At 44.0% G+C, this 23,558-nt stretch overlaps 1 protein-coding gene across 9 annotated transcripts in view; it reads left to right on the forward strand.

Moving 5' to 3' along the window:
• map3k7 (mitogen-activated protein kinase kinase kinase 7) overlaps positions 1-23,558 on the forward strand; it is a 256,484-nt gene that overhangs the window by 121,346 nt on the left and 111,580 nt on the right. For all 9 annotated transcript variants that reach the window (XM_077510677.1, XM_077510683.1, XM_077510682.1 and 6 more), the window contains one exon: positions 11,667-11,805. In XM_077510677.1, the coding sequence (XP_077366803.1) occupies positions 11,667-11,805 (139 nt within the window). The remainder of the gene's footprint in view (positions 1-11,666; positions 11,806-23,558) is intronic.

The following is a 23,558-nucleotide window of genomic DNA, read 5'->3' on the forward strand; positions in this document are numbered from 1 at the left end:
TAGGGTCTAAACCGGCACAGAAACGCATGAAACTTGGCACACACATCTGGCCTGGCAAAATGAGCGATATTTTATCCTGGATTGTGCTATTTTTACAAAAATGACTCAATAGCGCCCCCTAGAAAATTTTAATGAAGCAGCCCCAGTTGTACGTTTAAGCAAGATCTAAGAAAATTTATAGGTGTATGAGGGAGCCCAAGACCTACAAAAAAGTCTCTTGGACCCATGTGCTAAAATGAACAGGAAGTGAGCTACGAATTTTTGAATGTCCCATGTTTTACGATTTTAGCACATTTACAGGGGGCATACTTTTGCCCACTTCTCCCACACGTTTCATCCGACTGACTTCAGACTTGACCTGGGCTATGGCAAGACCTGAGCCAACGACAGGAAGAAAAATCTTGACTTTTCAAAATACTATATGATGAGGGCGGGGCATCAAAATTTGTGTTTCGCAATGAAAAATTATATGCTTAATAACTCTCAGGTACATGCTCCAAAAAATCCCAAACTTGACATGTATGTTTATAGTCAAGGCCTGAAGCTATCTCTATGACAACATTCAGTTATATATGCAGCGCCACCTAGCCCTTGAGGCATAAAAAAATGTCAACAAAAAATGTAAACTCATTCTAAGTGTGATAACTAAGTCATTTATGAATATTCTTTTACTTTCCACCACTCAAAATGTTGACTGGCATCAGACCTAACCAAACATACATATTTTTTTTATTTAGTTTTATTGATTTTTGATAGCCTCTATGGACTTTAAAAGCAATATCGTGAATGAAGGATATGCTTAATAACTCCCAGGTACATGCTCCAAAAAATCCCATACTTGAAATGTGTATTTATAGTCAAGGCCTGAAGGTATCTCTATGACAAAATTCAGTTATAAATACAGCGCCACCTAGTCCTTGAGGCAAAAAAAAAACAAAAAAAAAACCTCACTTACGGTATTTTTACAAAAATCGTAAACTCATTGTAAGTGTGATAACTAAGTCATTTATGAATATTATTTTACTTTCCACCACTCAATATGTTCACTGGCATCAGACCGATCCAAACATATGTACTTTTTTATTTAGTTTCATTTTTTTTTTAATCGCCTCTACGGACAATAAAAGCAACATTGTGCAATGAGTACGAGCGACGGTGTGTATATGTACTTTTGCAAAAAATACCAATCAGGGGAACTCACTGCCTAAAAATAAAAAAAGACGCTGATTTTTGCAGATCTTAACAATCACCAAAACCCATTGAGCTTGACACACTCATCACACCTGGCAAAAATAAAATAAAATAAAAATCCACGCAATGGTTTATCATGCCATTTTCAAAGAAATTCTGCTTCCAATGTGCCAGTACCCCAACGTGCAAGTACCCCAACGTGGCCCGGGCTGCGAGGGCCCTTGATAGCTGCTCGCAGCTCTTGTTAGGGCCGGAGCAACGGGAGCGGCGGTGCCGCTGCGAGGCCCTATTGTTTTTGTAGGAATTCTTCTTATTAGGGCCCGAGCAGCGACCGCTGCGAGGTCCCTATTGTTCCTGAAGGAATTCTTATTAGGGCCCGAGCAGCGGCGGCACCGGCGGCGGTGCCGCTGCGAGGCCCTATTGTTTTTGTAGGAATTCTTATTATTATTATTAGGGCCCGAGCAGCGACCGCTGCGAGGTCCCTATTGTTCCTGAAGGAATTCTTATTAGGGCCCGAGCAGCGACCGCTGCGAGGTCCCTATTGTTCCTGAAGGAATTCTTATTAGGGCCCGAGCAGCGGCGGCGGCGGTGCCGCTGCGAGGCCCTATTGTTTTTGTAGGAATTCTTCTTCTTATTATTAGGGCCCGAGCAGCGACCGCTGCGAGGTCCCTATTGTTCCTGAAGGAATTCTTATTAGGGCCCGAGCAGCGACCGCTGCGAGGTCCCTATTGTTTCTGAAGGAATTCTTATTATTAGGGCCCGAGCAGCGACTGCTGCGAGGTCCCTATTGTTCCTGAAGGAATTCTTCTTCTTCTTCTTCTTCTTCTTCTTCTTCTTCTTCTTCTTCTTTTTCTTTGTTATTATTCTTTTCCGCAAACAACCACATTTTTGAGGCACTAAACATGAACGAAAACTCACCAAACTTTACACGCAGATCGGGCCTGGCGAAAAATTTGATATTTTAAAGTCGCCATACATGATAACAGAAAAATGGCTCTGTAGCGCCACCTACATAGGTTTAACGGATCCCTGTCCCGCTACGATTGTCCTATGGCTACGAAAATTGTGTGGCACCTGTAGCACATCCAGATGAACAAAAACCTCTTTGATATGTGTACCCTAAAATAGACAGGAAGTGAGGTATGAGTATTTGAATGTCCAATTTTGGCCCATTTTTGCACATTTACAGGGGTCATACTTTTGCCCGCTTCTCCTACACGGTTAACCCGATTGACTTCAAACTTGGGCTGTACCATCTCAACACCTGGGACAACATCATGGTAAAAAAATCTAAAGTTTTTGACATACTATATGACGGTGGCGGGGCATCAAATTTACAGTTTCAAAATTCTTACTTAACAAAGCATTGCCGGTGGTACGTTTAATTGAGAGCCACGAAAATTGGTACACATATGTAACAGACTATGATCTACAAAAAAGCCTGTTGGTGCCATATGCTAAACCTAACAGGAAGTCCGCCAGAGGCGAGGCATCAAATTTTGTGTTTCAAAATTCTTATTTAATGAAGCCTTCCCGGCTGTACATTTCACCTAGAGTTACCAACATTTGAAGACATATGTAACAGCCCTCAAGGTACAAAAAACTCTTTTTGAACCATATGCTAAACCGAACAGGAAGTCCGCCATTTTGATTTACTTTGGAACGTGTTGCCATTTTTTGGGCCATTTCATAGGGGTCTTATTTTAACGAACTCCTCGTACAGAGTTTATCCGATCATCTCCAAACTTGGTGTGATTCATCTTAAAATGTTGAAGATGAAAAGTTATTGAAAGCTTTTTATTTCGTCGCATGCTGTTGCCGTGGCATGCACAGTTTGCAAAGGAAAAAATTCCCTCTTAATGAAGCATTCCCAGTTGTACGAAGCAGCTAGAGCTACGAAAATTTGGAGACAAATTTAACAGCCCACGATGTACAAAAAAGTCTCTTGGTGCCATGTGCTAAACCCAACAGGAAGTCCCGTACGGGCCGGTCATCCCATTTTGAGGTAAAAAACTCCTCTTTAACGAAGCATTCCCGGTTGTACGTTTCACCTAGCGCTATGATAATTTAGAGGCATACATAAGAGCCCACGATGTACAAAAAAGTCTCTTGGAACCATCTGCTAAACCAAACAGGAAGTCCGCCATTTTGATTTACGTTGGGATTTGTAGCCATTTTTTGTGGCCTTTTTTAGGGGTCATTTTTAACGAACTCCTCCTACAAAATTTATCCGACTGTCTTCAAACTTGGTGTGCTTCATCTTAAGATGTTTAAGATACAAAGTTATCGAAAGTTATTTATTTTGTCGCACGCTGTTTCATGGCGATGGATTGTTTGCCAAGTAAAATGCTGCTTTTTTTTTTTTGGTCTAAACATGTGCAAAAACTCATGAAACTTTACACACACATCAGGCTTGTCATAAGCATGAATATTTTAGAGATTTCTTATTAAATTTGCAATAAATGCTTCAATAGCGCCCTCTAGACATTTTTATGAAGTCTTTCCGATTATATGATTCAGCTAGATGTGTGAATATTGGCAGGCATGCCTAATATATTCAAAAAGTATTCTATATAGCCATGTGCCAATCCATTTTGATTTTATTTTGTTAATTGTGCATCATTTTTGGCCTTTCCATGAAACTTTACAAACACAAAGCATGGCAAAAACGTTTAAAATTTAGATGGTTTCCTATTTGACAGTACCCCAACATGCCAGTACCCCGACGTGCAAATACCCCAACGTGGCCCGGTTTGCGAGGGCCCTTTATAGCTGCTCGCAGCTCTAGTTCTTCTTTTTATTTGTTATTATTCTTTTCCGCAAACAATCACATTTTTGAGACACTAAACGTGAACGAAAACTCACCAAACTTTACACGCAGATCGGGCCTGGCGAAAAATTTTATATTTTAAAGTCGCCATACATGATAACAGAAAAATGGCTCTGTAGCGCCACCTACATAGCTTAAACGGATCCCTGTCCCGCTACGATTGTCCTACGGCTATGAAAATTGTGTCGCACCTGTAGCATATCCAGAGGAACAAAAACCTCTTTGATCTGTGTACCCTAAAATAGACAGGAAGTGAGATATGAGTATTTAAATGTCCAATTTTGGCCAATTTTTGCACATTTACAGGGGTGATACTTTTGCCCGCTTCTCCTACACGGTTAACCCGATTGACTTCAAACTTGGGCTGTACCATCTCTACACCTGGGACAACATCATGGTAAAAAATCAAAAGTTTTTGACATACTATATGACGGTGGCGGGGCATCAAATTTACAGTTTCAAAATTCTTACTTAACGAAGCATTGCCGGTTGTACGTTTAACCTTGAGCTACGAAAATTGGTACACATATGTAACAGACTATGATCTACAAAAAAGTCTGTTGGTGCCATATGCTAAACCCAACAGGAAGTCCGCCAGAGGCGGGGCATCAAATTTTGAGTTTCAAAATTCTTACTTAATGAGGCATTCCCGGCTGTAGGTTTCACCTAGTTACCAAAATTTGAAGACTTATGTAACAGCCCTCAAGGTACAAAAAACTCTTTTTGAACCATATGCTAAACCTAACAGGAAGTCCGCCATTTTGTTTTACTTTGGAACGTGTTGCCATTTTTTTTGGCCATTTCATAGGGGTCCTATTTTAACGAATTCCTCCTACAGAGTTTATCCGATCATCTTCAAACTTGGTGTGATTCATCTTAAGATGTTGAAGATAAAAAGTTATTGAAAGCTTTTTATTTCGCCGCACGCTGTTGTCGTGGCATGCACTTGTTTGCAAAGGAAAAAAATTCTTCTTAATGAAGAATTCTCAGTTGTACGAAGCAGCTAGAGCTACGAAAATTTGTAGACATATGTAACAGCCCACGATGTACAACAAAAATCTCTTGCTGCTTTGTGCTAAACCCAACAGGAAGTCCCGCAGGGGCCGGGCATCACATTTTGAGCTAAAAAACTCCTCTTTAACGAAGCATTCCCGGTTGTACGTTTCACCTAGCGCTATGATAATTTGGAGGCATACATAAGAGCCCACGATGTACAAAAAAGTCTCTTAGAACCATATGCTAAACCAAACAGGAAGTCCGGCATTTTGATTTACGCCTTTTTTAGGGGTCACATTTTAACGAACTCCTACGAAATTTATCCGACTGTCTTCCAACTTGGTGTGTTTCATCTTAAGATGTTTAAGATGCAAAGTTATCGAAAGTTTTTTTTATTTTGTCGCAAGCCGTTGCCATAGCGATGCATTATTTGCCAAGTAAAATGCTGTTTGTTTTTTTTTGTCGAAACGAGCGAAAACTCAAAACTTTGCACACAGATCAGACCTCTCAAGAACATGAATATTTTAGAGATTTGTTGTGCAATTTGTAATAAATGGCTCAATAGCGCGCTCTAGACATTTTTATGAAGTATTTCCGATTATATGATTCAGCTAGATGTGTGAATATTTGGAGGCACACCTATCAGTCTAATACCTACAAAAAATATTCTATAGCCATGTGCCAAACCATTTTGATTTTATTTTGTTAATTGTGCATCATTTTTGGCCTTTCCATGAAACTTTGCAAGCACAAAGCATGGCAAAAACATTTACAATTTAGACGGTTTCCTATGAAACAGTACCCCAACATGTCAGTACCCCAACGTGCAAGTACCCCAACGTGGCCCAGGTTGCGAGGGCCCTTTATAGCTGCTCGCAGCTCTAGTTAGGGGCCGAGCAGCGACCTCTGCGAGGTCCCTCTTGTTTTTGTAAGAATTATTATTAGGGCCCGAGCAGCGACCGCTGCGAGGTCCCTATTGTTTTTGTAAAAATTATTATTATTATTATTATTATTATTATTATTATTATTATTATTATTATTATTATTATTCTTCTTCTTCTTCTTCTTCTTCTTCTTCTTCTTCTTCTTCTTCTTCTTCTTCTTCTTCTTCTTCTTCTTCTTCTTCTTCTTCTTCTTCTTCTTCTTCTTCTTCTTCTTCTTCTTCTTCTTCTTCTTCTTCTTCTTCTTCTTCTTCTAATTCTTATTCTTCTAATTCTTATTCTTCTAATTCTTATTCTTCTAATTCTTCTTCTTCTTCTTCTTCTTCTTCTTCTTCTTCTTCTTCTTCTTCTTCTAATTCTTCTTCTTCTTCTTCTTCTTCTTCTTCTTCTTCTTCTTCTTCTTCTTCTTCTAATTCTTCTAATTCTTCTAATTCTTCTTCTTCTTCTAATTCTTCTAATTCTTCTTCTTCTTCTTCTTCTTCTTCTTCTTCTTCTTCTTCTTCTTCTTCTTCTTCTTCTTCGCAAACAATCGCGATTTTGGGAACAATCGCGATTTTGGGTACCTAAATATTCACGAAAACTCACCGAACTTTGCACACTCCTCAGGTCCGGCGAAAAATTTGATATTATGAAGTCGTTATAACAACGCGACTCTATAGCGCCCCCTAGCGTAGAAAAATAAAAACCAAGCCCGGCACGTTTGAGCTAGAGCAACGAAAATTGGCAGGCACGTGTAGCACCCCGAGACGCACAAAAAAGTCTATTGGGACCATGTAGCTAAAATGTACAGGAAGTGAGCTATGAATTTTTTTAATGTCCAATTTTGGCCTATTTTGGCACATTCACTGTGGTCATGCTTTTTCCCCCTATGCAAACATTTTTCATCCCATTGACTTCAAACTTGGCATTTATCATCTCAAGACCTAAGAGAACACCTGGGCAAAAAGTCTTGCCTTTTCGAAATACTATATGACGGGGGCGGGGCATCAAATATTGCCTTTAAAATTTCATTTGTCCAGAAAGAGCAAATGCTGAATAACTCCCATGTACAAGCTCCAAAAAATCTCAAACTTCTCAGGCAACGTAATAGTCACGGCCTGAAAACATCTATATGACAAAATTCAGTTCTACATATAGCGCCACCTAGTGGTTACAATAAATGTCATACTTTACGTTTTTAGCTACTGTGCTGAGCTCGTTGAAGGGATCCAGTTGAAAATTGGTCAGAAAAGCCTTAAGATGTTGATGATGCCCCACACCGAATATTGTAACTTTTCGCCAAAGGGCGTGGCCGCTACGGTGACGCAAAGTCTGAAGATTTTTCGTGACAATAAAAGCTGCATTAACCTGACCGAGATGATCCTATCTTCTCAAAATTTCACACATTTGATGAGAGTCCAGCTCTAAAGACATCTACTAACTTAAATTTCATCTAACTGATAGCGCCACCTAGTGGCAATTTTTTTTCTTACGAATTTTCTTCTACGTTTTTCTCCAAACACGTTAACTGGACCTACCTCAGATGAGGGTTTCGGCCTTCATGATGTCACAACACGAAGTTTGTGAGTTTTCGCGAATTGCTGTGGGCGTGGCTAAGCGCTGTTCGCCAAGAAAACAACGCCAGTTTTGAGGGTCTAAACATGCACAGAAACTCCTGAAACTTGGCACACACATCTGGCCTGGTAAAATGAGCAATATTTTATTGTTGATTGTGCTATTTTTAAAAAAATGACTCAATAGCGCCCCCTCGAAATTTTTAACGAAACAGCCCCGGTTGTACGTTTAAGCAAGAACGACGAATATTTTTAGGTGTATGAGGGAGCTCAAGACCTACAAAAAAGTCTCTTGTACCCATGTGCTAAAATGAACAGGAAGTGAGCTACGAATTTTTGAATGTCCCATTTTTGACGATTTTTGCACATTCACAGGGGGCAGACTTTTGTCCACTTCTCCTACACGTTTCATCCGACTGAGTTAAGACTTGGCCTGGACCATGTCAAGACCTGAGCCAACGACAGGGGGAAAAATTTTGACTTTTCGAAATACTATATGATGAGGGCGGGGCATCAAAATGTGTGTTTCGCAATGAAAAAGGATATGCTTGATAACTCCCCGGTACATGCTCCAAAAAATCCCAAACTTGACATGTATGTTTATCGTCAAGGCCTGAAGTTATCTCTATGACAACATTCAGTTATATATGCAGCGCCACCTAGCCCTTGAGGCATGAAAAAAAATACCCCACATACGGTATTTTGTACAAAAAATGTAAACTCATTCTAAGTGTGATAGCTAAGTCATTTATGAATATTCTTTTAGTTTCCACCACTCAAAATGTTCACTGGCATCAGACTTATCCAAACATATATATTTTTTTAAAAGCAATATCGTGAATGAAGGATATGCTTAATAACTCCACGGTACATGCTCCAAAATAAAATCCCACACTTGACATGTATGCTTATAATCAAGGCCTGAAGGTATCTCTATGACAACATTCAGTTATAAATACAGCGCCACCTAGCCCTTGAGGCTTATATATAAAAAATAAAAAAAAAAACACATACGGTATTTTGTACAAAAAATGTACACTCATTCTAAGTGTGATAACTAAGTCATTTATGAATATTCTTTTAGTTTCCACCACTCAAATTGTTCACTGGCTTCACACCGATCCAAACGTATGTACGTTTCCATTTTTTTTTATTCATTTTTGATTGCCACTTTGGACAATAAAAGTAACATTGTGCAATGAGTACAACGAGCGATGATGTGTATATACACTTTTACAAAAAAATACCAATCAGGGCAACTCATTGCCTAAAAATAAAAAAGGACGCTGATTTTTGCAGGTCTTAACAATCACCAAAACCCGTTGAGCTTGACACACACACTGGCAAAAAAATATTCTACATGTAAACGTTTATTATGCCATTTTCAAAGAAATTTTGCTTCCAATATGCCAGTACCCCAACGTGCCAGTACCCCAACGTGCAAGTACCCCAACGTGCAAGGCCCCCAACGTGCCCCGGGCTGCGAGGGCCCTTTATAGCGGCTCGTAGCTCTAGTTTTTATTAAACTTGAAATTACTATTTGTTTTGAGAATTATTCATTTTGGTTTTGTATTGTAGTTTTACATGCTGAAGTGATTTGTATCGGCAACTGCACGTCATGAGCGCAAAAGAGAGAGAGGTGTAATTGAGCGAGCCTCCTTCGAAAAGTTGAAGGAGAGGAGAGCTTGAAATCCTGTCCTGCCATGTCTGGTTAATTTAGCAGAAAACATCAGAAACTTTTAACAATTTGTAACCCGCCTTTTACCCAGCCTCTGCATGGGAACAACAACATTTTAGGATTACAGGAAGTAGGAAGTACGGTGCCACTCGCTTTCGTGTCAGGACTGCTTGCCGACTGCCGAGGGACAACACACAACAACACCAACACTAAATGCCCGATGAGGGGTGCGTGTTTTTAAAGTAATATAACTACACCGGGCGGCAGTCTACCGTAAACATCATGAGCACCTCCTACAGAACAGCGAGGTCTCGCGAGACGAGAATTGAGAATTGCGGCTCAGAAGCGAAACTCTCTTCAATGGAAACACCGACAATTCAAAATTGTATTTTATCGAAATAGTACAATATCGCTTTTATTTTTGCGAAAAAGGGTAATGGAAACACACCTTATGACACGTTCGGTCCAAACACTCCACGCTAAAGGGAAGATACAAGCTAGGCACTGTCGGAATAAAAAAAGTCAGGCCTCTTTGGACTCATCTGGGCAGTGGTGGAGCGTGCATGATGTAGAAAAGCTTTAGAATTACCTTTTTGAACTGCCTTTTGTCTGTAGTGTATTTAATTACCGGTAATATAGGTTAAAAATAATTTGTAAAACATTGTATTCTGTTTGTATTTATGTTTAACATTACGTCCCAATTGGGTGTGTATTACTGGTAACCTGTAACCACCCAGCCAATGGTGAACAACTTGTGCTTTTCTTGATTTTATTTACAGTGCTCCCAATTCCATTGCAGTGAGGAGGCAGTTTAACTCTTTTACTGCCACACATTATCCAACAAAAAAAACGACAGTGCCAGCCGATTTCAAGCATTTTCACTTATCTTTCAAGGCAAACAGAAAAAATATTGTGCACCATGACTACATAAACATGGTGGCTACTAGGGGTGTTAAAAAAAAATCGATTCGGCGATATATCGCGATACTACATCGCGCGATTCTCGAATCGATTCAAAAAGGGCAGAATCGATTTTTTTTTTTTTTTTTTTTTTTTTTTTTTTTTTTTTTTTTTTTTTTTTAGGATTCACACCTTGAGCATGGAAGAATGTTATATGAACGGAACATTAAGCCTTAATATTTTATTTTAATGCTGTTCAAACATGAAACAGATTACAACCTCTATAAGACTGAAATTTCAGATAAATAAATAATACATTTTCATATAAATCTTACACTCTACAAGCTTACTGATTAGTATTTTCTAAATTTGAATGAAAAAAAATCGCAACAATCGACTTATAAATTCGTATCGGGATTAATCGGTATCGAATCGAATCGTGACCTGTGAATCGTGATACGAATCGAATCGTCAGGTACTAGGCAATTCACACCCCTAGTGGCTACCATATTGAAAAGATTGGATTCCATTCTTTTATTAGAAAAAAAGTACATTTCTACCTTATTCCATTCTTTCGTAATCACCGTTTGAAAATAGGTAATTTGAGTGACATCAGTGAAAATAGAAACAAAAATAAAGCGAAAACGAGCTTTTTGCGAAAAGATACATTTGCTGCACAACAGTGACTTTGACACTACTATTTTTTGTTTAGTGATGCTCTGTGAATCAGATTTAACGTTTTCATCATTCACGTCGTCCTTGAAAACATTCTATTTCATCAGATTTGTCATGTTCCATTGTACTTTGATACACCAGGGAGCGCATTGAAAAGAGATGCAATGCTGCCATCTGCTGGCCATAATTAGTGGGTGGTTTTGATTTCACAGCCCCATTGACAAGGCAGTGCTGCACAAGACGTTGTACTGCCCATTGAGAGGAAAAAAAAAACAAAAAAACGTAGTAAACGTCAATTAACATTTATGGCGGCATTCAATGGGATTTTAGGATACGCCATTAAACGTTTTTGGCAGTAAAAGAGTTAAGTATTATCAGTAAGGGCGCTATTTACTTTTATTTCCCATCATAATAGTTTAACTGGATAACTTCAGATGAGGCCGAGTACTTAGCCGCTTATATTGAAAATATTAATTGAAAGGGATTTATTGTTGTTGTTCTTTTTTTTAAATAACTCATGGCAGTTCCAATCAATTTGAAATGATTGTCAGCAATAATTTAACAAGGTAAGAAAAAGATAAAAATCAACATGTAGCACTTTCTATAAACATCTGGAAGTCTTAACATTTTCACATAATCACAGTTATCTAATTTTTAAAGTAATCTAAATGCTGTCATGTGGACATAAGCAGCATGAAGTCGGAAGACAGCATGCAGTAGTAGGGAAGCTTAGTCAGTTGTCAACTCCTTTTGTGGGGTATCCTCAAGTTGTTCTTCTTGAATCAACTAAGGATCCACTGAATATAAAAAAAGCATTTTGTCAAACCTGTGCATGTTATTATTTTTCAGGAACTTTTTATGTTATCAATGTCAGGATCATGACGAAACTTTCTTGTTTGTAGTGCTACATGGTGCTGAACCGCTCCCCTGTTACTCTGCTTCCCATGCCATGAGCTGGTGTTTACAGTGTTCCCAGGGTGTGGCCTACCTCCACGGCATGAAACCAAAGGCTCTGATCCACAGGGACCTCAAGCCACCTAAGTATGCTCCTCATCATCTCATGTTGTATTGTCTCCCATTTCATTGTACTTACTTTATCAGTGGTTCTCAACTGATCTCATCAGATATTCATAAAAAACAAAGCGAAAGTCCTCAAAAACTTGTGCTGTCTTTCCTAACATGAATATAGTCGATCGCCGGTTTTCGCGGTGGATAGTTCCTGAGTTGGCCTTCAAATAGCGAAAATCTGTGTAAAATTAACGGACATTGAAATTAACGGGATACTTTACTTATTTAGCCATTTTTGGCAGTCAAACATTACTATTTTGCCTATAATAAATGTTACCTTTTCATTATTTTTCATGTACAATTAGTACCTTTAAAACCACATTTTGCAACTTGCTGTCGACTGAAAATGACATCACAACGGCTCAGGTAACCAATCACTGCTCAGCTTGGGAATGTCACATGACCAAACCTAGAAAACAGGTGAGCTATGATTGGTTACCTGAGCCCTTGTGATGTCTTTTTCAGTCGACAGCAAGTTACAAAATGTGGTTTTAAAGGTACTAATTGTACATGAAACGAGAGTGGGTGTCATTTTTAAGAATTTTTGACCGACCCAAAGTGTTGAAAATGGCTTATTCTCTTTGTGTATATGTGTGTATATATCTCTCTGGTGTATATGGTTCTTTTTGGGGTCTCCTGAAAAGTGACGATTTTGGAGGTACAAGGTTTTGGCGCCAAAACTTGCAGGGTTTTTCCTGTGTACAAAATTCATAGGAGGGCACCTCCACCTAATTTGCTCGCCACCTCCAGAAATTGCTCAACATAGTACTGCAGGTGTGTTGATTGAGCCCGGCAGCAATACATTTTAATTGCAGTTGCAGTGTTGTGCCATTATGGAGGCGCTATATCAACAGCAGTGCACCGGAAATACCTGAAGCAACAACCGAAGAAGAAGCATTTTTTTTTCCTTTCTTTTTTTTTATTTATTTATTTTTTATTTTTTGTTTTTGTAACTTTATTTAGGTCTTAGATTAAAAAAAAAATCCTGAGCCTGAACTTTATTCCAGGGAGCAGGGGTGCAGTGTCCGAGGTGCTGATTTATTTGTGGGGTCCGATCACCGCGAAGTCGTGCTCAGCAATGAATGCGCATGCATGTTTTGTAGTTGCATATATTAGGGCTCAACGATTATGGAAACTAATCTAATTGCGATTCCCCCCCCCCAAGTTTCCCAGCCTGCTCCAACTCTTTGTTCCAAGAAACTTGCCAACACGTGGCCCTTTTGTCCCTGGCAGCAACCATTGCCACGAGCGCAGCCACTCGCTCCACGCCACGCCAAAGCAGGTGCAAACTGCAACGCTGACTAAAGACGCTTTTACTCCCGTTTTCTTGTTTTCCCTTTTTTTTTTCTCACTATCGGTGATTGCCCACCAGTAGCGAGCCTCGCGGCCCCGGTGTTACACTTGCAACGTACCGCCTGACTCAAGGTTGTGCACCTAAGCCGCCCCAGCACCTCACCTGCTATTCGGTGGCGCCCTGCCGCGGTGCCAGCTCACCTCCAACGGCTGGCCTTCCCCGCACGCCGGCGCGTAGCGGACCGAGCTCCAACACCTGGAGTCGGGCAGCTGTCCGGCAGAACCAACCTCGCCGGAGAATCAACCTCGCCGAGTCGCTGACCAATCAAGGGACGAGCCGCGCAACTACGTCAGCCCCCGAGTGGCTCCCTTGCTCACCTGTGGAATAGCCCTTTTTTGATTTTCTTGCCTTTTGGAACGAACATTGACTATTTTTCCCCCTTTTTCACAAGACCTTTCTGCTCACTCGACGCAAACGATTCTCGTAAGTGTGCGTTTGATTTCCAACTCGGCGTACCCGTGTGCAACTTACGTTTGAAACCTATCACAGATCTGGCAGGTCAAATTTCTCTTTTCCCTGTTTCCTTATTCATTCGCATTCCTTCCTTATTTTCATTAGCTTTATTTTATTTCTTTTCTTCTGACGATAGAATAGTTAGATAGGTAGTGTTTTGATTCTGTAGTGTAGCAATCGTGCATAAATGTATGTTTATTAACTCTATTCCGCCTAAATCATCTGTGTTTCCGAGTGGATTATTATTCTTTTGTTCGTACAACGAACCACTGAATATCGAGTGTGGCGACTTTAGATTCTAAATGATTGATGAAGAAAGGATTTTGGTCGTTGTTTGCTCCTGTTAGCCCAAAGCAAAGCCAACGTGGTGCCCCTAGAGGTTATCGAGGTAAATACAATTTACCTCTGTAACGTCCAGATTATTAATTCGTCCAAAAGACGACCCAATTATCGCTACATAATGGTGGCCGTGTGAGGCTATATAACATAAGAAGATCCACTCGAAAATACAAGACTTTGGACTTGAAAAGTAAAACACATTTCACGTAGTGTACCTAATCATTTGGCTCTGTGTAAAAAGGAAAACATTTCTGCTTACATAGAACTGCACTGACTTTACCCTTCAGTGTTGAATCAAGCGTCTGCTAGCCGCCATCTTGCGTGTGTTACCACCTGTGTGGCTTGCTATAAGTAAACGAGAATAACGGGATTGATTGATGGAAGAAAAGAAAGAGCCGGTCACCGTTTGAGAAAATAGTGGCTTGTATTTGAAAACGTACGTGATAGAACTCGAGTTGTGCAACTTTTAAATTTCAGCTGGCTGAATTTGAAGTTGTTTGTCTTTGTGTTGTTGTGTTTCCGGAAATTGTGGGAAGTCAGGTGACAGCCGATGTGCATCGCTTTGATCAGACTCTAGTTACGTGCTTCGGAGTAGCGAACCGCGAGCAACGTAAACGACGTCCGAGTCATTTTCCCCGTGTCCTCCTACACCTAGCTTGTGGGAGAAGTTTGGGTCGTGACTGAGCTTTTGTAGCCGCCGACTCAAAGTTTCAGCTCTTGGCGAGCGGATTAACAGGGCGCTAAGACGTTAGTTGCATACCTGTACCGTGTACGCATTTCCACAAGGTAGCGCCATAGTCCTTGTGAAGTCGAGCTGTGTGGCTCGTGGAGGCGTGGTTGGGTACCTCCCCCTCCCTCCTCGTTGGCGAGTTTGAGCCACGCCTGCAGACGCCCTGAAAGGGAGTGAGTCTTGCAGGCTGTCAGTCAGTGTTTGAGGTGATAATATCACACGTTGAGCTTGCTCCGCTGCCAATAGACAACTGACCCCCCACTGCTGCTTTTAACGCCGGTGGTCCTTGCTCCGCGATAATTCTGATTCAATGTTACCACACATTGCTTTTTGAATTGTTTTCCGTGTCGAGCGTTGTACTAAGTGATTGTAGTCACCGTTAGTACGCAAGGATAATAAAAAAATTATCCACGTCCGATTAAACGCGTTTGTAGGCTCAATTGACTGCTTGCGTTTAATGATTATAGTAATAGCCGACCGCATTCTAGCCTTTTACGCTGCAGAGCGTGAGAGCAATTACGGTTGCATCAACAAAACATACTGCTGGGTCAAATTAATATAAAGGAACTATTTACACTGTTGTGTTTTTCTTTTTTTTTTCTTTTTTTTTCTTTTTCCCTTTGATCCAGTTTCATACTAGGCTAACTAGCTGTATTCTTGACTTAACATTCCACTTAATTTCTGGTGTTGTGTTTGTTTAGTTGGTTTGGTAAACCTAGTATTATTATAATTATTTTCTTCTCTTTTATTTTTTCATTTTTATCCACATTTTTAATTTTGTTGTTTTTGTTTGTTCTTTTGTTTTTGTTTTTCGGTTGTGTCTAGTTAATAAGAAGGTGTGAGTTCGAATGAGCTATTATTAGAGAGGCAGCTCTAATATTTCTGTATAGTTTTGCAGTTTTTGTGTCCCAAACCCCGTCCACAAGACATTTGCATAAAACTGTACTGACACTGTAATCAGTCATTTGACTAAGACTATTAAGTTTATTTTCCCCTTTTCTGCTTTGTTGTTAATTTAATTTAATTTAATTTAATTTTAATTTCAACTTTGAACTCGACTTCCAAAAAAAAATGTTTTTTTGTAATTTTTTTTTTTAATTATTTTTTATATAGCTTTTGGGATTGACCGCTGTAACATTTCAGAGTTACTCATTTAAGCTATTCTTTGCTGAGTGAATCAAGTTGAATTTAGTATTATTATTTTTATTTTTATTTATTTTTTAGTTTTATTTATTATTTTATTTTTGTTGCTGTTTGTTTTTGCTTGTTTTGATAACTGGAATTGATTTTCCACAACTATAGTGTAAGCTGTGGGTTGCATAGCCCCACTACAAATCTTTTGCTTTTGTGGCAATTTCCCTTTTGATAATTTGAACCCAGTGTGTATTGTTGACGGTAATACTTGATAGCGATAGTTAGCTAACTGCGTACGCTAATTAACTAACTATTAAACGCTAGGATAAGTTTGATCGTCTAAAAAGCTATTGACAATATGGCGGCACCCCGAGAGACTCCCAGCCCCTGTGAGAGCTTAGATACCTTGGCTCAACTGGTGCAAAAGCTGACCAAGGACTTCTTACCTGGATACGCTGAGTCTATTAGGGATGCGGATGTCAATACGCTAAATGATAACCTCGCGCATCTCATGAGTAACGCTGAGACAAAAGCCTCAAATGACAAATCACTCATTCGAATGCTCGGATGTCTGACTTTGAACCTTGCCGCGCAGTTGAAGCTGAGCGATGCCGAGGATTGTCAAGTGAAACACCAACTTGACGTGGCACGACAGCAGAGCCGTGACGCCACGGCACAGCTTGAAGCCGCCCACGACCGACTGAAGGTCATGGAGACCCAGCTGGATGACGTTAAAGCGCAGCTGGATGAGGCAAAAGCCCGCGCAGATGCGGTGCTAGCCGGAAATTTGGACAGTGATGCAGATGCGTCTGCTCCCACTGATGACTCCCCTCAAAAGATTGGTGAGTTAACCCAAGCTCCCGCGTCCGCCGAAGAGACAAATCGAGAGCAAGAAAAACTGCTGAGAACCGCGGCAAATGAAATTCATAAACTAAAAGTAGAGGTGACTGACTTGACTGAACGACCGTCAAAAGACCAACTTCGGCTAGCAGAAGCGAATTACTTTCGGGTTAGTTCGTCACTAGCTCAGTCAACCGATGAAGTGAAGCGCCTCCAAGTTCAGATACAAATCTTGAGGGAGGAACGCAATGCCGAAGTGGACCGCTCATATGACCTGCGAACCAAAGTAGCATTGACTGAAGCCGAGGTTACTCGCCTCCGACAATGCCAGCAGGAATATGAGACAGAGTTAGCTCAGATTAAACATGAGCTACAACGCGCGCAGCAGCTAAATGAGGTCTCCCGAGGAGCCTCCCCGCCGGGAGTTCCACCCCCACGCAGACCTCCTGATCCCAGAGCCACAGCACCACAGCTCAAACTGCCACCTGAGTCCGGAACCGCCTGGAGGACGCCGCCAGTGACCACCGCCGCCTTAGGCCTGGCACCTCCAATGGCCGCGTCCCCACACATTTTTGGGCCATAAGGTGATGACAGTTTCCCACGTGGACCCATGTCGACTCCCCCGTTGGAGAGACAAATTGGCGTTGCCTGGAAAGATTTGGACAAGCTGGCTCGAAACATAGCCAAATTCGAACCGAAACCAGGAGGGTCCCGCAACACAACAGAGTACTTGAAAGACATCAACTATCATCTCCAGAGGTTCCCAATGGCAACCGTGGAAGATAAGTTGTACTTGATCAAAATGACGTCCAGCCGAGCAGTCAATAGACTGCTGGAACGGCAGCCCGCTGATGTGTTGTCTGACCCCTTGGCACTGCACCAAGCCATCTCACGCGAGTTTGACGGCTCTCCTGGGTTGTCGGGCATGGAAGCCGCCATGTTCGTCAAACAGGGAAAGCAGGAGTCTCCTCAGGCTTTCTATAGTCGTCTTCGCGATGCCTATTTTGGGACTCGTAACGAACGCAGCATGGAGGAAGATCCTGGTTTTAAAACGTTGTTTGTCCGAAACCTCCAACAAAACCTTAACCACTACTTGGAAATGGCTTTGTGTCCTGAGACACTGAATAGCTCGCAGCTACGTGACTTAGCAGCTCGGGGCTATGCAAAGCTAAAATTATCCACCCCCAAGGTAGGCGACGCAGGAATTTATAAAGTGGACGTGGGTCTTCCTTCGGAGCTGGAGGGAGCTTGCTCCTATGCTCCGAGGGAAGACCAGGCTAGATCAAAAAAGTTAAACCAGTCCCGCGAAACCGGAAACCGCGCTCCAAAACCGACTACTCGCGTGACGAAAAATCGGACGGAGGAAAGCAAGCTGACGACAGCCGGCACTCCAAATTTGCTAAAGGTAAGCCCGATTCGCGCTATCATTCTAAACGTGATAAAGTCGAACGCGCGCCAGCAACCGATTCCTGTCGCGAGTCCCGGAACCGCCAAGTCGACTCCGAGACCGACCACAATGCAGTTGCCGACGGCATATGGAAGGCACTCCTGAAATTGTCAAAAGACTCGTCAGAAGACCCGTCGTTATGACTAACCGACGGCCGGATGCCCACTGAAGTGACCCACCAGCAGAGGTCACCAGAGGGGCCTCCAGTAGCCGACACTCAGACACCTACTAAACTGCCTTCTGACTCAACAATATTGATACTGCAGGTTGATCCAAATATAGCAGACCTGCATGTATCGCGATCTACCGATGACGTGAGACCGTTCCAACAGCTTTTAGGTGATCTCACCACCAGGGGGATAGCTCGTAAATTCTATCTGAGCGTCACCCTGGAGCGAGCTCTAACCTACGAAGCCCTTGTAGATCCCGCCGCAGACATCACGGTGATGTCCAACACGGTGTTTGAACAACTCCGCGCCGCGTCACAAGCTAACAGTCGACCCCTCCGCCTACTGCGGTGCCCACTTACCGTTAGCGCCTTCTCACCGACTAACACAAAGCTGGAGTCTGTCGCGATGGTACACTGGTCCATTGGCCCCATGGAATTCATCCATCCAGTCTATGTGGGACCCATTGAGTCCGTCCCCCTTCTTATTGGCCAAGACCTGTTGTTCCGCTTCCAACCCATCATAGACTACCAGAGACTCCAGATTTGGGCCCAGGTGCGGCAGGCCCTGCCGACATTTCCTTCGGGCCCTGACCAGGCTCAGCTCTGCACTGTGACTCGGGCGCAGCCACCCCACGGGGAAGCAGACGCCACCACAGGGAGCTGGGACACGACACAGTCCAAGGCAGGACCCCTCGCGTCCCCGACAAAAGACCGGCTGAGAAGCCATGACACTTTCCTTTGTGACCTTGACCCACTACCACCTGATGCAGGGTACGCCCCGCGCATCATCGGAGGTGTCCACGTGCAAGGTACACCTGTTCTTGACGCTGTCCTCGCCTCGTGGGCTGACAAATCAGCCATTTCTGCAGCATTCGCTGACAACTTGCGAGATCTCGACCCAAACATTCTTTTCGTCTCCAAGTCTTGCCGGTTTCCGTTGAACACGGAACCTCCTCTCACAATAACTGCAGTGGGCGTGTGCACCTTAAACCTTCAGTGGAAGCAGCACTCACTGACCCACTACTTCTTGGTTGTCCCGGACGCGCCTCACATCCTTTTCGTGGGTGCAGATTTGCTTGTTCGTCTTACCGTCCATGTGGACACCATCAACAACGTGCTGTGGTCCCTCACCAACTCGGAACCTCTAGCTTGTGTTCCCAGTCTTCCAAACATGAAGTCCGGGCAGACCATCCCAGATGCTTGCGAAGTCTTAAACGAGGATGAAGTGATCGCTCCGGCGACCACGATCAACATTCCGGTTCGCTTGGTGGCGCGAGCTAACCAGGTCTTGAATGCTTGCTCCGCTTTCTTTCAAACTTCATTGGAATTCATGAACCTGTCGTTACTCTTGGAGGCCACGCCCATCGTGGACGCCTCCCTCACCACTCTGATCTTGGTTCACAACCCCCTTGCGTACGACGTTCGCATACCAAAAGCGACCCGTCTGGGCCTGCTCATCCGTTCCGACTTCCACGACTTCACTCTAACGGTGCCTGTGGTTGGACACATCCCATCAGACTTGTTCTTGACTGAAGACACCGGTGGCCGAAGACTCACCAGGCCATCTCAGCTTGTTACGGTCAACCCCACCGGTCCCACCAACGATGAAGACATCGTCCGGGTGGACCTGGGGACAGACCAACAACTGGTGATTTATGCCTTGAGCGCGTTGCCTCCAACGTCCTCTAGCATTCCCTCTGGAAACCCAGAGACACCTCAACCAACCACGACTCCAAATGGGGACCTTGAACCGTACCCAGAGTTCGAGGCGCACCTCCAAGAAGTTCTGCACTGCGCCGACGCGCTCCGGTCCAAACAGGACCGCGAACGTTTGCGCACCGTGTTAATGAAATACACACCTTCTTTTGCCAAGGACTCCTTGGATTGCGGGTTGACGGCACTACATGTGGTCCGCATCCCAACTCAGCCCGGCGCTCCTCCAACTTTTGTGCGCCAGTACAAGATTCCGATAGCTTCTTACGAACCAGTACAGAAGACTATCGACGCCATGCTGGAAAAGGGCATCATTCGCCCCTGTAACAGCACCTATTCGGCTCCATTGTGGCCAGTCTTGAAGCCAAACGGCACATGGAGGCCGACCATCGACTATCGCAAACTGAACCAACAGGTTCCTCTTTCGCGATGGCCCATGACACAACTTGAACAGGAACTTCCCAAGGTTCGAGATGCCAAATTCTTCACCACCATTGATGTGGCTTCGGGGTTCTGGACGATCCCAGTAGACCCCAGGGATCAATACAAGTTGGCATTCACCTTTGGCAACAAACAGTACACTTTCAACCGGTGTCCATTCGGCTTCGCCAACTCGCCAGCCGAATTTAACATCTTCCTCAACAAGGCGTGCCCTGACGCCGCCGCCAGGGGCAACCTCATTTATGTCGATGACATTATGATGAGGAGCTCCTCTTTGGATGACCACTTGATGGAAATCGACCACGTTCTTGGACAGCTGTCTTCTGCAGGCGCCAAACTGTCCCTCCTGAAAGGTCAGTGGTGTCGCTCGAAGGTCAACTTCGTGGGGATCTTGGTCGGGCTGAACGGGATTGAACCACAATCCAGCCGTATTCAAGGCCTTCTTGACATCAAAACCCCCACCGATGTGTCAAAATTGCGCAGCTTCCTTGGCGTGTGCAACTATTCGCGCCAGTTCCTTGAACACTTTGCTGACATAGCACGCCCTCTTACTAACCTGCTGAAGAAAGATACGCCCTTCGATTGGGGTGACAAACAAAACAACGCGATGAATATGCTAAAACAAAAGCTGGGCTCCGCCCCCTGTCTCGCATACCTCGATAGCAACAAGGAATTTTTCTTGGAAGCAGGATTCTCCGACCATTGTTTGAGTGCGGGTCTTTACCAAATGTACGACCGGGATAAACGCGTCGTGGCGTACGCCAGTAAAACGTTGAACGGCCCCGAGTTGAAATACTCCGACTAGGAAAAAGCCCTGCTTTCCACAGTATGGGCAATCAAACATTTCTCCAACTACATTGGATGCCAAAAAGTAACGATTGACACTAACCATCATCCGGTTACTTTTCTTAACAACCAACGCATTCGAGACGGCGTCGTAACGAACGCGCGCATTGCCGGCTGGCTTATGGCGTTACAAAGTTACGATGTTCGAGTCCGGTATCCGAAAAACGCAAAGTTACCGCTGGGTACCGATCTAGCGATTTGCCAGAACTGTGTGTCAACTTCCCCGACCCCGCCGACAGACGTCGCCGTGGCACCGATGCCGGAATTCACGCATCACCGCTAATTTGAGGAACATGTCTGCAAAGACATGCCTACAGCTTACGTGGATGGCTGCTCTTACCACCACCAAACCCAGCTGCAGGCTGGGGTGGGCATCGCTTGGGTCGACGACACACCGTGCAAGCCACTGCAATTCCAATTGGGCCCCCACTCTTCTCAATATGCGGAAATCGCTGGCATCCTGATTACATTCAAATTGGCAGTTGAACACGGTGTCACGGTGCTGTTTATCTGCACTGACTCAAACTATGCCCGCCTCGCCTTCACCTGTCATCTACCGGTGTGGCGTCGAAATGGTTTCCTTACGTCAGCGAAGAAACCCGTTAAACACCGCGACCTCATTGTGACATGCGACCATTTGGTTTCCTCCAATGATATGCATGTCTATTGGAAAAAGGTCCGGGGACACTCAAAAGTCCCAGGACCTGACAAACATTTTAACGACCTAATGGACACGTTAGCCAAACAAGGGGCCCTCACCGGGAATCCTTGGACATTTGATACAGCTTGGCTGCCCACCCAGCCCACCCTGGAGGTCCACGTTGTCACGCGCCGCCGCACTGCGGCCGCCGCTGAGTCTCGCGACGCCCCCACACGAACCCATACGGGGCCCGTGGCGTGCGTGCCGCCCGTCCGAACCTCCGACTTGGTCGCCCAACAGGCCGGTGATCCTGCGCTTTTCAAAATAATTCAGCACCTTTCTTATCCTGTCGCCAACCCCGTGTCGCCTGACGCGTTGAGTGACGACAGCGACTTCAAAGACTTGCTCTCCGTGTTGCAAAGGCTGCGTCTCGTTAAGGGCCTTCTGGTTTATGACTCCGGGTCTCCACCTGCCCTGCGGTTGGTGGTTCCACGGAGCCAAAGGAGGGGTCTTGCTAACATACGCCCACGACGCGCCTTATGCAGGCCACCGCGGATTCAAGGCCACTTTCACCGCACAACAACAGGTGGCATACTGGCCGCGCATGCAAAATGACGTGGCAACCGACATCAAAGGATGCCTGGTTTGCTGCCAGTTTCAGCCAGCAAACCCGATGCACTGAGCACCACTCCAACAGAAAGGAGTCACCTTCCCATGGTCTGATCTCCAAATTGATTGGGTGGGACCACTGGTCAGATCTCTGAGAGGGAACAAATACTTTCTTACAGTAGTCTGCGCGTTCACCAAGTGGGTAGAATGCCTGCCTGCTCCAAACGACACCGCACACACCACTGCATGCCTGCTGATGAACCACGTGTTCTCCCGTTTTGGGTTGCCCTCACGGGTTAACTCGGACAGGGGAACCCACTTCACAGCCGAGGTAATGCAACAACTTTGGCAAATGCTCGGAATCAAGGCCCAGTTGCATATTAGCCATCACCCGCAGTCATCAGGACAGGTGGAGCGGACTAATCGCACCGTGGTAAATTTGCTGAAAAAGTTTGTTGTTTCCAACCATCGGGACTGGGACACCCGACTCCCACTGATCCTCATGGCGATTCGAGCCACCCCTCACGAATCCACTGGGGTGTCCCCCTTTGAAATTATGACCGGACGGCGAATGACGCTCCCCCTGCACATGATGTACCAGCCAGGAGAAACAAACCTATCCACGGCATACACGGCCTCCCAGTACGTGGAGGACATGCAAGCCCACCTCCGGGCCACGTTTGCATTTGCTCAACATCGGCTTAAGCAAAGTGCAGAAGGTCAGAAAACCTACTACGATAGGAAAGCCTCACGAACCGAGTTCTAAATAGGTGATCGAGTATGGTACTACTTGTTCGCGCAACCAAATGCTAATACTCTGCGTGCCCAGAGGGGCATCGCCCGAAAATTTCTTCCCCGGTGGGCAGGACCATATAAAATCGTCGACAAACTGTCACCCGTCGCCTATCAAATTAGGATGAATAAAGGACGTCAGGGGGACCAACTGAGGTGGGTCCACCGAAACCAGATCAAAAGTCACTGCGCTTTTGAACGTCTGGGAACGCGATCGAG

The sequence above is a fragment of the Festucalex cinctus genome, chromosome 21 (assembly GCF_051991245.1).
Source record: "Festucalex cinctus isolate MCC-2025b chromosome 21, RoL_Fcin_1.0, whole genome shotgun sequence".
Lineage (NCBI taxonomy): Eukaryota > Metazoa > Chordata > Actinopteri > Syngnathiformes > Syngnathidae > Festucalex > Festucalex cinctus.